This window comes from Diceros bicornis, chromosome 16 (assembly GCF_020826845.1).
Source record: "Diceros bicornis minor isolate mBicDic1 chromosome 16, mDicBic1.mat.cur, whole genome shotgun sequence".
Classification (NCBI taxonomy): domain Eukaryota; kingdom Metazoa; phylum Chordata; class Mammalia; order Perissodactyla; family Rhinocerotidae; genus Diceros; species Diceros bicornis.
The window spans coordinates 5,107,592-5,122,847 of NC_080755.1; the positions used below are offsets into that span (position 1 = coordinate 5,107,592).

Here is a 15,256-nt window from a genome sequence, read left to right on the forward strand (position 1 = left end):
TATTTGTTATATACCTTATATATATATTTATATGTAATACTTATACTTATTATATATTAATTGTATATTATACTTGTATAATACTTATATTTTACTATTATTACGTATATATATAATACTTATATTAATACTTATGTATTATATAAGAACCAGCTCTTGCCTTTAAAAGGTCTTACTTCTTATAATCTTCACAATATTTCTGGATTGTTGAAGATTTTTTTGTTGTTGTTTTAGTATATTTTGTTTTGTAGTGCGGAACTGGAGAATATAACCATATCGTTGTCTTCAAAATGATAATAGGTTATTTGGCACATTCTACACATTTTCCTTTTTTAGGACTATTTGAATCATCTAAATTTGATTTTTAAGGTAGAATAACTACTGTCTCAGCAAGTATGTGCAATCAGTTTCAACGGGGAAATTACTTTTTTTTTAATTAGGCAGAAGAGAATAGATGATACCTGATGATGATTGATGCCCCCCCCCAAAAGATATGTCAGAAGTTCTCCAGGGAGTCCTTAGGTGGTGTGTCTTGTATGCATGTCTCATGTGTGCCCATGGTATGTACTTTCCATGTGATGCCTGGGAAGTGTGTTGCTGACAATACAGGATGTTCCTTGGAAGAAAGCAATTTTCATAGTTGTGCTGGCAATGTATAGTATACTTCAGACCACTGTTTTGCTTCTAATTGAGCATAGTAGTGATCTGCAAATGTTCTAAAAATCATATTCATAGTCCTTCTATGATGCAGCATGCTTCACAGAGATTTTTTTGCAAATAGCATGTCTTGCTGTACAGGTTTAGAATGTCCAGGTGGTATTTGAATGAAGGTATAATAATTTTCCTTTGCCATAAAAAATAAATATCCTCAATATATATTTTAGAAATTTATTGTTCAGAAAACCAGATTTGGCCTAACTGAAGCAGGAGATCTGTCTACTGAAGACATGAAGAAAATCCGCCATCTCTCTCTGATTGAATTGACGGCCTTTTTTGATGCCTTTGGAATTCAACTGAAAAGAAACAAAACAGAGAAAGTAAAAGGTCGAGGTAATTAAGAAGAGTGATTTCCTCTGATTTTAGCACTTTGACACATTGGAATAAGACAGTGCTTTTCTGATTCTTTTTTCTTTCTCAACTATTTTACAATGAAGACAATGGGATTTTTGGAGTTCCACTTACAGTCCTACTGGACAATGACCGAAAGAAAGAGCCTGGAGTGAAAGTTCCCCTTGTGTTACAAAAAGTGAGTAGAAGGTGAATGAATTGGGAATTAATAGAGCCTGCAGTTTGCTATTTGTAAACCCGCTAAGGAATTTTCCTCTTGATTTAAAGATGCTACAGCCCTGTTAGGACGCGGGCCCCTGGTGACTTTCAGCTTTCTTCCATGCATCCCCCTGATGTCCCACAAGTACTTGGACCAGCTGGCCTTGCTATGAACGTTTGGAGCCGGTTGCCTTGTCTCACCATAAAGCATCGAGTGATGGACACAGATGCTCTGTCACATGGCTTTCTCCAGTTATATTTTTTCCAATATTTTTAAAAATGTTTCTTGTGTGTATATATGTGCTTGTGTGTGTGTTTGATTATGCTGTGTGGGGTAAAAGAAGACTATTAAGGGGCCAGCCCAGTGGCGCAAGCAGTTAAGTGCGCGTGCTCCGCCGCGGCGGCCCGGGGTTCACCGGTTCGGATCCCAGGTGCGCACGGACGCACCGCTTGGCAAGCCATGCTGTGGCGGCGTCCCATATAAAGTGGAGGAAGATGGGCACGGATGTTAGCCCAGGGCCAGTCTTCCTCAGCAAAAAAAGAGGAGGATTGGCAGATGTTAGCTCAGGGCTGATCTCCTCACACACCAAAAAAAAGTAAAAAAAAAAAAGATAACTATTAATGGTCAGCAATCTGCTTACTGATCGTACAAGTATTTGCTGAGACATATCATAGTTGAGCGTTTTAAAATGCATATGTGGAATCATTTAAATGAATTTTCCAAACAAAGCTTAATAAAGTCTAAAAATCAGCTTGTTCTGGTGGTCTTTTAGGCATAATTGGGAAGATAGGATACATTTACACAAAGAAGATTTTTTGTTTGGGAAGTTTTGAAAATGCTATAATCTGAACTGTCATATACTGATATCTCTGTGACCATCATTGCTGAATGGCTCATTTGCTTTTAAGTCACGTTTTTTTATTGCCAACAATTTACACTGGTTTACCTAAATATGCATTTATTCAACAGTGACATCCGGTGGCACGATTAAAATTCCAACCTCTAAATACAAATCGTGTTGAATTTTAAACTGAGTTTTTAAATGATATGTAAAAATATTGCCTGAGGAAGCATATACTTACTTTATTCACAGTAACAATTCTGTGTCTCTTTACTATCTTCCTAAATTTTGCTACCAATGATTGAGCTACTCCTCAAATCAGGGAATAGTTTGGCTGCCCCTGGGAGCAGGGAGGACGGACCCCAGAGACCCAGAGGATGCCGGCGACGTGCCGGTGTGCACAGGGCCACCTGCAGCACCTCCCCTGCTCAGGGCTGCCCCGGTGCCGTCCGCTTCCTGTCACATCTGTTGGTGCTGAGCAGCCTGAGGAGGGCTGTGTTATCCTCCCCCTTCTACTGATGAAGCCACTGAGGTACAGGAGGGTGAGATGACTTACCCAAGACACACAGCCAGCGAGAGGTAGATGCAAAAAGGATCACAGTGTATGTCCAAGGGCAAAGTTCATGGTGACTCTAAGATTCTTTCTTTCCTTAAATTAGAACCAGAATTGTGCCCTTTGTCCTCTATGGAAAGGACAGAGTTTGAAGAAAATGCATAAAAATCTAAGACTAAGAAGATTCAACAGATGAATTTATATTATTACTTAGGTGCAAAACCCTAGCGTGGAACTTAGCAAATGGAAGCTGCACAATAAATGCTGGTTAAACTAAATCTGGATTTATATACAGTAGCGTCTCAGTACATTTTACCCATTATTACTACCAATGGTACGTGTTCCTTGGTTAAGACAGCTTGAAGCATTACTCTTCCACTCCTGCAGGAGAGGCTTTTCTTATGGAGCTGTTTCTTCCTCCTAAATATCTATTTCTCTCCATACCTATAAAAACTACCTTAGTCCCAGGCACCATCATGTCTTGAAGGGAAAATAGCAGAGACTCTGGATCCTGCTCTTGCTGTGTGAACTGGGCGAGTCATTTATCCATGCCTTAGTCTCCTCAGCAGGAGAATGAAGGTGCTAAGAGTGCCTGCCTGATAGGGCTATTGTGAGGATTAAATGAGTAAATGCATATGAAGTGCTGAGAATCTGATCTGAAACACAATTAAGTGCACAATAAGCGTAGTGTTTATTTTTATTATTTTAACACCATCATCACCACCATAAGAGCTCTAAACTTATGAGCTATATACCTTTACAATTTCTCATTCCTTGGTCAGATTTCTAGAATTCGTATAGTTTCTTAGCCAGAGTGGTTACAACTAATGGTAGTAAATTTAGAATCTTTTCTTATTGGTCAATCTTCAGAGAGACATAGTGCCCAGATCTTAAAACAGTTAAGTGGGAGCACACTGTGGTGACTGAGAGCACAGGATTGGGAGAGTTGGTGCCCGTTACTTTTAGGTTGATCCTGGGAAAGTGATATAACAGCTGAGTCTCCATTTCCTCATTTGCAAACGAGGCTGACGTTAACCTCGTTGGGTGGTTGTGAACATTTCATAAGGTGTTCAAGTACCAGGAAGGTATATATGCTTGGTAATTTATTGATTGTGGGCATCATCATTGTTATTTCAGATGTCTGTGATCATAAGGAGGTATTTATTTTTGTAATGTATCATTGCTTTTTAGTTTTTTGAGAAAGTTGAGGAATCGGGTCTGGAATCTGAAGGAATTTTTCGACTTTCAGGATGTACTGCCAAAGTCAAGGTACTGAGCATTTTTTCTCTTCCTGGTTAGAGATCTAAGCTAGCTAGACGCAGTCCACATCAGCACGGGATATCGAATCCTTTGTTGTTGTTGTTGTTGCTGATACTATCACTTGGCCCTGTCGTCTACTCCTCGATATCTATGATTAAATGTTATTCCATGATCCTGAATTGTGTATCCTTTTAAATTAAAACAACAAAAACAAAACCCAACAACAACAAAACAACACATCAATTCACCATCAAACACTGCTGCTTGTCTTTAGTTTGGAAAAGTCGAAATGTCCCATCACTGTTTTGGGGTTAAACCCTTCCGTTTGCTGTGTTCCTCTCAGTCTTGGAATTCACTAAGCCAATATTAGATGAGCCCTTTTTTCCATGATTGGTTGCTTTAAACTTAGAAACATTTTTTGGCTCTCTTTTTAATGCAAGGCCTTGTGAGCGTTTGTAGGAAGGGCCGTAACCACTAGAATACTCACTCAGCAATTCCGAAACCCACTTCCATTTAAAGCAGTGTTCCTTTCTACATGTAAAACCACCCGTGCAGTGTGAATCCTTCTTACTTCTATATGGTGGAAAACTCTACAGTAGAGTAAAGGAAAGAGTCCTTAGAAAAGAAAAGCTTTTATCATAAATTTCCAGTAAGATATCCCACTTAGTCTACCGGTGGGCACCCACGATGAAGAGTTCCTCCCTCCCCTCCGATCAGCCCCCGGCTGGACATGAAAACCTAGGCAGTTTTAAATGGTGAATCCTTGAGAAAAAGTCTCAGAGTGAGGGACAGTGAACGTGGTTGTGTTTAGAACTATTAAAAAGAAATGTGTAGAGGCGGGGAAGCGTCTCTTGGTTAATCATTTTGGTATGTGTTTTGGGAAATTTTATCTGTATCAGAAGCCTCAGAGTTTTTATATAGAAGTGTGGCAAGGTGTTTTTCTGAGTGGAAACCGAATAGATAGGCTGCGTCTACCAGAACCTGCAGAAAGTAGATGCTGGGGTTGAGTTATGAGTAGAAGAGGGTCATTGGAGGGTAGCGCTTCTGAAAGACAGAGGGGAGGAGGCAGCATGGGGCAGACCGAGCCTCAGACCAGACACAGGCCTGCTAGTTAGCCCTGTGGAGCCGCCCTGCACGGGGCAGGGTGGGCCAGGCCTCAGCCTCCACTCTGCCCTGGGTCATTGCCAGAGCTTCCTGTGAAGAAGATGATGAGGCAGAAGAGAAGATGGTAACAGCTGGGGGAGTCAGCTACCTGGATTTTTTGCAGATGGATGGCAGGTTCTTTTTTGAAGGGAGATCTGAGCAGTCCATCACACTGCCAATGGCAGAAGGGGTTGGGGCATTTTGGAGAGTTGTAACTTCCCTGGGAGTGGAGGTTGCCAAATATTGGCACAAGTTTGTTGGGAAGGCAGGAAAATTCTAGTGGCTCCTTTAGGTTTCTACTTTCTAAATTGAATCTGCTTTTCGTCTCAGGTTCTCATAGGTATGATTGTTATATATACTTCTGAATAAATGTATCCTAAATCTGAGGATGAAAGCTGTCACTAGTTTTGGTTAAATCTTTGGTTATTTCTGTAGAGTCAGAGAACCAAAATGAAGTCAGAGAAACGAATTTTCTAAACAGAATTAGACTCCATCCCTCTAAACTTCCTTCCATAACTGGGAAGTTGTATTTGCACATATTCTTACTGGCTCCTGTGTGTGTGTGTGAAAAACATAATGGATATAATTTAAAATTCTCTTTTTCAAAATTCTCAAAAGAAGAAAATATCACACGACATTTCTTGTTGCATGAAATTTAACATCATAGCAGATGTTACTTTTCTTTAGCTAATCTTTGACTGAAAATGCTTATCAAAGGCTAATAATCCCTTCGAAGTGTTCTTATAGGCACATACATTCCTAAACCACATTTAGGTGAAAGTCCCTTTCCTGATCAGTTTTATGTAGTTTCAGCCTGTTTATTCCATCTCTTGTTAGTCCGAAAAATGTAATCCAGATGTTTTCATGATTTGAGCTCCAGGAAGCCAGTGTGACAGACATCTGGGTCAGTGAACAGAAACAGGGGAATATTTCTGTTAGAAAGACACTGTAACTTGATATGTTAAAGGGTCTTTATTTTTCTTCTCTGTTCAAGCTTTAAACTATTTTTTTTGTGTGTGTAATTTTATCTGTTAGACTATTTTTTTAAGAAATGTGCTTGGGGAAAGAAAGTTAAAAAAAACTCCATTGTAATTATCCTCAAATTTTGCCAAGTGGCTGACACTAACACTAATGTATCATTATGAACAATCCAGCCGGGTTTGTGCTTTCAGAGCCTGGAAGGACTGCCCAGGAAGCAGCCCTGAGGGGAAGCTGCTGGTTTTAGCCAACAGAGCACACAACAGCAGAGCCTGTTCCTGTATTTGAGGCTGCAGATCATTTGGAACCAATTTAATGCTTTGGTGTTTGCAATGATTTTCTTTTCCAAAAGGACAGAAATTTGAGCCAGACACTGGGGAATATATTTTATGGAGGAAGGCAGACTGTTTGACATGTGAGGTTTTCTTTTTTGACTCGTTTCAATTATTCTGAGGTTGTGCTCAGCGTTTTATAATTACGTTACCTGGTCTGCTGGTTTCCCCTCCTGAACTGGTTTGGAAGCTGAAGGTGGATCATTTGCATTTTTATAAAACTACCTCAAAAATGGAAGCAGGCTGTATATTTGCGCAGAGGAGATTAGGACATGGCTTCTGACCCTTGCCTAGTATTCCATTAACACTGGACAGAAGACCTGACTTCTTTAACCTTTAAATGCTCCCCATCTTTGGTGGGGTAAATTCAATGCCTGGTTCATGTGGTTTCATGTTTAGGACCATGGAAGTGGCAGCTCTGCGCCTACGGTCCACAGTCTGCTCTGGTCAAAGCCGAGAGGACATTCTTTCTCTCAGTTTTGTTTTATACTGGCCATCTAGACAAGATGAAGTGATATTACTACCCAAGTATCCACACCACATATGCACAGTTTTCCCGTAGTAATAATACTAAAGATTGTAACAGACCCAGAGGAGGGGGATGCAATGAGCAGCCGGCATTTACTGAGCACTTACTGTATGGCAGGCCCTGGCCCCTTAGCTTTAGTTATATTAGCTGATATAATCTCTATGAGGTCATTTTAATATCCCTATCACACAAAGAGAAACTTAAGGCACAGGACATACAACTAGTCAGTTGTGAAATTGGGATAAAAACTCAAAGACGCTAGTTATAGATTTGCTTGTGACACTGGACCCATGTTGCCTCTTAAGTGACAGGGAACCACTGGCGGGTTACAGTGATGGTCATATTAGTGTTTCAGGTAGCTTTCCATGGCAGAGGGATGTGGGAGATGAACTGGGATTATTCTGCTCTCACCGGTGCTTCCTGCACTTGAAAACAATTTTCCTTTGCTTCACTGCGGTGGTACCAGGCAGTGGATGGAAAACATTTGCTCCTCCTCCTCTATTTCCTATTAACAACACCTCCATCTGCCCATTACTGCAGCCAGCAATCTGAGAATCACCTTGGACAGTTATTTCTCCCTCTAAGTCTCATGTTCAATCCATCACTGATTCTTGAGAATTTTCCCTCCTGGGCATTTCTTAAATGCCACCTCTCTTTTCTGTCTTACAGCTGTTTATCCAGGTTAGCCCTTGATTATCCGTCACCAAAAACAGTGCCTTGGCCTGATAACTGGTTTCCTTGTCTCTAGCCTGCTCCCCAACCAGCATCGAGCTCTACACTCCTTCAAATCACTTTTCCATCTGGCTGTCAGGAAAGATAAATCTCACCTTCTTATTCTTTTGCTTAGAAATGTTCCATGTTGCCTCACTGCTTGCAGAATGAAGTCCAGTCCCCTTAGGATCTGCTGTGGTCTGCTTCCCAGTCTGATCTCTCTCTCCTTTCCTCCATGCGCATGATGCTCCAGCAACACGAGCTAACTGGAGTTCCCAGACCCACTGGGTCTCCTTGCATTTGTATCACTGCTTGAGCAGTTTCTTCTATCCAGAGTACCCTTCTATTTTCTCTTCCCCTGGAAAGCTCTTCACCAGTTCTCAAGACTTGGCCCCAGCAGAGTTTGATTCTCCTCTTTCATGGCTGCATAGCACTCAATACATGACATTTCTTATAGCATTTAACACCCTGAATTAGCATTATGAGTTCATGAAATAGTCCCATCCACTGGACTACAAGATGCCTAAAGGCAAAGAATGGATGTTATGCGTCCTTCTCTTCCCAGAGCCCAGTCTATGCTCTATCTCTTTTATTCTAGAAAGGACTTTATATATATGTTTCAGTGCTTTACAAAGTGTATTTATCAGCAAAGAGTTGCTTGATTAGCTGTATTAGTCCTGTTAGTTTGAGAGCTTCTTAAGGACAAGAAGAAAATCTCCTTTCAATATCATCAGTAGGGGCTAGAGGGTGGCTCGGAATCATGTCTGTTTTTCTGTAAGAGATATGCCCTGCCAAGGCGCCCCCTGTTTTGCAGGCTCTGGGAGCCGTGAGAGCATTTATGTCTGGGCTGGTAGATGTGCCACTCCTTGGGAGGAAAAGATCAGATGTGCAAACTGACTGTGGCAGTGAATGGTCAAGGCTGGAAGAATTAGGGTTCTCATGAGAATAAAGCAGAGGCCTGAAGGAAACTGAGGGTTTTCTGAGTTCTCTTTCTAAGTATCCTTTTTGGAGCAGTTAGTGTTGGCCAGGGAACTGACTATTACTCCCTGTAGTTCAAGGGAGCAGTAGAAAATGAGTTTAACTTTGAAAAAGAAACGTGGAGAATGGGTGGCACTGATAATCAAATGAATCGATAATGTAAAATGTGTGACCCAAGTACAACGTATGGAGGCTTACAGACTTTTTCTAAGTATTTAGACAGTGTTCCAAACCTTATGAAGGATTGAGCAAGTATGCAAACATGTGGAAGACATGTGTATATCTTGGCATAAAACTCTGCTGTAGCTGCCCCAGGAAGATGTCATTGGTCCACAGGTTGCAGCGAGGTCAGAGCTCTTTCACTGGGATGTTTCTCGCTCGTGTGTGAGCCAGCTGAGACATGCACGTCCTTGCTCTAATTTAGAAATAGCTGGCAGGGTGGCAGAAGGAGGGGACCATGGAAGAAGGAAAGTGGAGGCTTTGTCAGAACCCAGCAGTGCGGTTGCCATGTGGAAATAGGTTGTATTCTGCCAAAGCCACATAAATGAAACTATGATCTGAGTAAAGAACTTTTATATTTGTATTGAATTAGCAAATTATTTCAAGATTAACATTTCTCTAAAAAGATTTCAGAAAACAGTTTTTTAAAATTCAATCTGAAAGAGCTATTTTAATTCTTTAATCATGTTGAAAAAAGTTAGGCTTAGTAGATATTGGCTTTCCAATCACTTTACAAAAATAGTTTATGTAATTCAGTTTTCAAAGGAGAAAAGGAGGGTCAGGTAGTAAAAATTCATTGAATATTGACTGTTGTCTTTGATTTTCAGCAATACCGTGAAGAACTGGATGCCAAGTTTAATGCTGATAAATTTAAATGGGACAAAATGTGCCATAGAGAAGCTGCAGTAATGTTGAAAGCATTTTTCAGAGAACTACCCACCTCTCTCTTCCCTGTGGAATATATACCTGCCTTCATCACTCTAATGGAAAGTAAGTGGAAGAAGTTAAGCATGAATGGACTAAGATATAAAGTCAACAGAGTGACACAGAGCAGAAGAAAGATACATAATCAAATGTGATCCTAGATGCATAGATTTTCTATTTCCTGGCAATGCTCAGTGAAATATTGAATTGGATGGTAAATAGTTATCTCTTTGCATATTTATATATCTAAGTCTGGTAGGTATGAGTTAGAAGGTTTTATAATCCTTCAAAGGCAGAGAGGTTTGCAGAAAGACCAGGCTCTTGAAGTGTGAATTTCTGCTCAACCATCTGTTAACCATGCAGTCAACCTTTCTGAGCTTCATTGCTGCATGTGTAAATTACAAATAATAATTACTTATCAGGGTTGTGGATATTGAATGAAGACATCTAGAATAGTGCCTGATGTGTAACAGTCCTTCAAGAAATATAAGATCTCTCTCTTTTTTAAATCTGAGGTCCTGAGTCTGATGATATGGCACACAATAAATGCTGCACAGAAAGTGCTTTGTCTCTGAAAATTACAATATCACAAAGTGTTTCTGAAAATTACAAAGTCATATAGATGAGGCCTTAAGTGAACTACTTGTAAAATAGCATAGAAACTAGAATGGGTGTGTTGTATTTGGCAGTGAGGGAATAATTAGGCATGGCTTCAACCTAAGGGTTGAATATCGTGGAGGGTGTGACAAGAGAGAAATTTAGAAAAGTGGAATGGGGCTAGATAGTGGGGGATTTGACTACTAACTTGAGAAATTCAGGGGTCACAAACCAAAATAGGTACAAGCATGTTAAGTAAATGGTGACTCTACATGGACAAAAAAGGGCTGTGGCCAGATTGAGAGGACAAACCCCATATAAAGAGGTTGACCGCTGCTCAGCTCTAGAAAATGGTTACCATGCAGGAGTGAGAGCCAAAATCCAAGCTTTAATGGGAAAACTCTTGATTTGAAAATTTTAGCCACAAATTCAAATTTTAAAACACTGTATGAACCTAACAAGTGATATCTGCATCTGCCAATTTACAACCAGAGCTATAAAATCCTTACACCACAGTGGAACAAAATAATAGTCAGAGCTTAAGTTGTATGAGAAGATTTGTCCTAAAAATTAGTAGGTTCCAAATCTTTAAAATTTTTAACTAATCCAGATTCATAAAATAACCCTATGTGTCTTCAGAGAAGAGAATACAATAGGTAAGGCAGTTCTTTTCCAAGCTTTAATTCACATGTCATCTGTGAGCAATATCTCTTTTCTTTGTAAGATGTAGCATTTCTTTGTTTGTTTTTTTTTGGTGAGGAAGATTGGACCCTGAGCTAACACTGTGCCCATCTTCCTCTATTTCGTATGTGAGATGCTGCCACAGCATGGCTTAATGAGCCGTGCATAGGTCCGCGCCCGGCATTCGAACCTGCAAACCCCAGGCCACTGAAGCAGAGCACACAAACTTAACCACTACACCACCAAGCCAGCCCCAAGATCTAGCATTTTTGTTTTATGAGAGAAACTAGCAGAGAAAGAGAGAAGAGCTAGTTCCCTTCATTCTTTTATTTCAGATACTGTATTTTTTCAGTTCTAGAATTTCCAGTTGGTGCTTTTTAAGTATTTTCTGTTTATCAGCTGTGATGGCCTGTCTTTTCATTCATTATAAGAATGTTTTCCTTCACATCACTGAACATAGTTGTGATAGCTTCTTCAAAATCTTTGTCTGCTAGCTCGAACATCTGAGTCATCTCAGGGTCTATCTCTGTTGATTGTCTTATCCCTTGAGAATGGGTCAGTCTTATATGTCAAGTAAGTTTCAACTATATCCTGAACATTGTGAATATTGTATTTTGGAGACTCTGCATTCTGTAATATTTCTCCAAAGAGTGTGGATTTTTGTTTTGATTTTGTTTGTTTTTAAGCAGACAATTTGCTTGGCTGAACTCAAATTGCCAAGGGTCTTTTGTACAGCAGCTCAACTCACTCTCAGTTCAGTTATCTAATCCTTACCTGTGCTACTCCACACATGCATGGTTCATGGGTCAGCTAAGATTTTGGTGAATTTTATACCAGAATCAGGATCTTCCCTCTCTTGACCTCTCGTTTCTGGGATTCTCCCATAACTTCCCAGTGGCTGTGGTCATTCTGAAACCTGTACTACCCTAGTTGTTCAGGCCAGAAAGACTGGGATTTTCTTGTGGAGTTTTAGCCACCCCATACAGCACTGACTGTGGCCTGACCCCAGATTAAAAGCCAGAAAAATGGAACACTATCCCTGTGCTGTTCCCTAATTCCAAATGTCCAATCCTCTTCTAGATCCGCCTGCTTTTGTTCATTCTCCGCTGCCTCAGGTAGTTGTTTTTTGTGCTTTGTCCAGAGTTTATTATCTTCAGGAGGGTTGATCAGGGAGGAGCTTACTCCACCATGCCAGAAGCAGAATTCCCTCCCTTTATTTGTAAGTCCAGAAAACACAGGATTTTCTGTAAAGAAAATTTTTTGCTGTCCTGGAAAATGAGCTGCAGGGATACTAGCTTCGCCTTCATCTGTGGTTTATATACTAAACAATTCATCAATACAAACTGGTGCCACAGAGAGTTGTTTTCGTTTTTGTTTGGTATTATGAAATTATGCAAGGAGGAGTCAAACATCTAATGCCAGACCTATTCAGAGAATCACATTTAAGAAAAATATACAAATAAATTAGTTTTCCTTAACATTGTTGTTCCCTATCTGACTGCAGCCAGTACATTCCATTGAAAGGAGAGACTCTGGAAAATAGCCTGAAAAGGTTCAGAGAGAAGTCCACATTTCTTTGTATGATTTTGAAAGTGACACACAGTGTATTGTAGTGATTGATGTGATACCAGCCAACCCTGCAGGAAGCCCAGAGTTCTGGGCTGCTACTAGCTACTAGCAGGGAAAATGGCCTTTTTGCCACCTAGAGTAAGCGCTAGCTGTAAGGAGATTTTCTGAAGGGAGAATTGTGGACGTGTGTGTTTAAGCTGCGCTTCTTTATACTCTAAAATGGAATTTGGAGAATGTAGAGTCATTTCCACTAGTGTAATTACTTTCTCTTTTCAAAGTTGGCCCAAAAATTACTCATAAAATTAAAAGACTAATAGTTCATCAATCAAATCTTAGATACTTTCATGAAAAGTTGAATAATTTTCTGGGAAGATAGAGTTATGCACCGTATAACAACGTTTTAGTCAATGACCAACCACATATTTGGTGGTCCCGTAAAATTAGTACCATATAGCCTAGGTGTGTAGTAGGCTGTACCATCTAGGTTGTGTAACTACTCTCTATGATGTTTGCACAATGCGAAAATCGGCTAACGACACTTTTCTCAGAACGTGTCCCCATCGTTAAGCGACGTGTGACTATAATGACCTCAGGAAACTAGGATGCAATAAATGAATTAACTACAAAACTGTTAACCACAAAACAGTGTAGGGCCAGGTTTCCTAAGTAAAATGAAAATGGATTATTTGACAGTTTAGCTTCTTAATCTTAAAGGGAACTTCATAATTTCTCTGAAATTTGTAGAAAGACAGAACCTGCATCTGTATCTGTTGTCCACCCCCAATAGAGGATTTTTTGAGTCGCATTGGAAGATTATAGACAGCCCTTATCCTGCAGTTTATGCGTTAAAATAATGCCTTATGGGCCGGCCCCGTGGCTTAGCGGTTAAGTGCGCGTGCTCCGCTGCTGGCGGCCCGGGTTCGGATCCCGGGCGCGCACTGAGGCACCGCTTGTCCGGCCATGCTGAGGCCGCGTCCCACATACAGCAACTGGAAGGATGTGCAACTATGACATACAACTATCTACTGGGGCTTTGGGGGAAATAAATAAATAAAAATTAAAAAAAATAAAATAAAATAATGCCTTATTTGTCCCTAAATGCTTTGCACTGAGATATTCTCCTGATAATTCCTGTTATTCAGGCAAACTCACATCAATGTGCATTAGCCATTTTCAAAAACATCTTGGACCTGTGTCGTTTCTGTTTACAAATTTGACATAAATTTCTAAAAACCCACATGGGGATTGTGCTGAGACAATATGATACGATCCTATAAATACTCCTTCCAACCATCCCTTCATTACATGGCTGTATACGTTAGTCATTTACTCCTAACTCCGGTTCACCCAAACTCCTGTAACCTAGTAGCTTGTCACAACAGTGTTTCCACCACTGTAAAGCTAAGTACCTTTTACAGGCAGCTGACTGCCTTTTATCCACTGAATATAAATAGATAGATCTTCCTTCAACTTGAGAACTCCCTGAGGATTCTAGAACATAATGCTTTCCTCCAGGAACTCCCCACTAAGAGACCATTGTGAAGAGAATATAGAGACAAAGCAAAGCCTAGGTGCTCTGCTATACTTACCTTTTCAGCACAGCTGGTTATGGATTACCCATTAGTGGATGGAATCCCTAAAATCCTTTCCCTAAACTGGGAAAAGAGCCCCACTGAGAACATAGTATAAATGCCACCCTCTGGCACCATCTTCTGTCATTGTCAAGGAATACAATACCCAAGATCTCCAAAGATCCAACTACAGTCACCTTCTCTTAATGTCCGTTTAAGATCTAGAATAAGTATCATTAATAATAATAACAAGAACAAACACATGTACAAGTAACATCGGTACAGGTACCAATGTAAACACTCCACAGATACTAACTCATTTAATCTGCATGACAGCCCGCTGAGGTGGGTGGGATGACTACTGCCATATTACAGAGGATAAAATAGAAGCAGCAAGGGGTTAAATAGCTGTCCAAGGTCACTCAGTGACTAAGTGGTTGATGCAGGATTTGAACCTGGTTCTGGGATCTATGCTCCTAACAATTATACTTTGCTGCCTCATTATGTGGAAGCAAGATTTCTTTTCTCTTGAATTGAGCTTCAAGCCTTCCATTTATAGCATGAAAGTAAAGCAAGACCTGTGACAGCACTTTGAAAAGGGAAATGTTCTACAGATCCAGAATTATCTGGAGGATTTCGTTGGCCACCTGCCTTTTCAGTGGCGTCGTGGGATGTGAAAGAGGAGTTGATAGACTGATACTGCTGTCCAACGAACAGATTCAAGTTGTTGGGCACAAAACCTGATTCCTGACCGTGGAAAGCCACCAGGAGCCCTCCTATGCCACCAGATGTTAGCAAGAAGTGCTGTCAGAATGCATCAGTGTTGTTCAAAATGTGTGGTTATTTCTGTTTTCTTGCTAGGTGGGCCTCACGTCAAAGTGCAGTTTCAAGCCTTACACCTCATGGTCATGGCGCTGCCCGACGCCAACAGAGACACAGCCCAGGTATGTCGTATGGGACGCAGCCCAGGTATGTGGTATTGGCCTCACGGTCATGGCGCTGCCTGATGCCAGCAGGGACACAGCCCAGGTATGTCGTATGGGACGCAGCCCAGGCATGTGGTATCAACCCATGGTCTGTCACTGGCTCTTACTGGTCAGAGGAAATGGCACAGATGGAAAAATGAAAACCGAGGTGACAATTTACCAAGCCAGCTGAGCACGCTGCAAACCTACTGCCTTTCCATGTTCCCACTGCTGGTCTCCTGAGGAAGACACGAAAGAATGTAAATCCTGGAATCTTCTTTGAACACTTTAGTTTCATTCATTCCATCTATTAAGAGATATTAAGTGTCTGCGACGTCCCAGGCACTGGGCTAGGGT

At 40.7% G+C, this 15,256-nt stretch overlaps 1 protein-coding gene across 8 annotated transcripts in view; it reads left to right on the forward strand.

Moving 5' to 3' along the window:
* Positions 1-15,256, forward strand: part of ARHGAP28 (Rho GTPase activating protein 28) — a 258,404-nt gene that overhangs the window by 142,606 nt on the left and 100,542 nt on the right. For all 8 annotated transcript variants that reach the window (XM_058556686.1, XM_058556685.1, XM_058556684.1 and 5 more), the window contains 5 exons: positions 885-1,050; positions 1,155-1,246; positions 3,853-3,930; positions 9,420-9,582; positions 14,796-14,878. In XM_058556686.1, the coding sequence (XP_058412669.1) occupies positions 885-1,050; positions 1,155-1,246; positions 3,853-3,930; positions 9,420-9,582; positions 14,796-14,878 (582 nt within the window). The remainder of the gene's footprint in view (positions 1-884; positions 1,051-1,154; positions 1,247-3,852; positions 3,931-9,419; positions 9,583-14,795; positions 14,879-15,256) is intronic.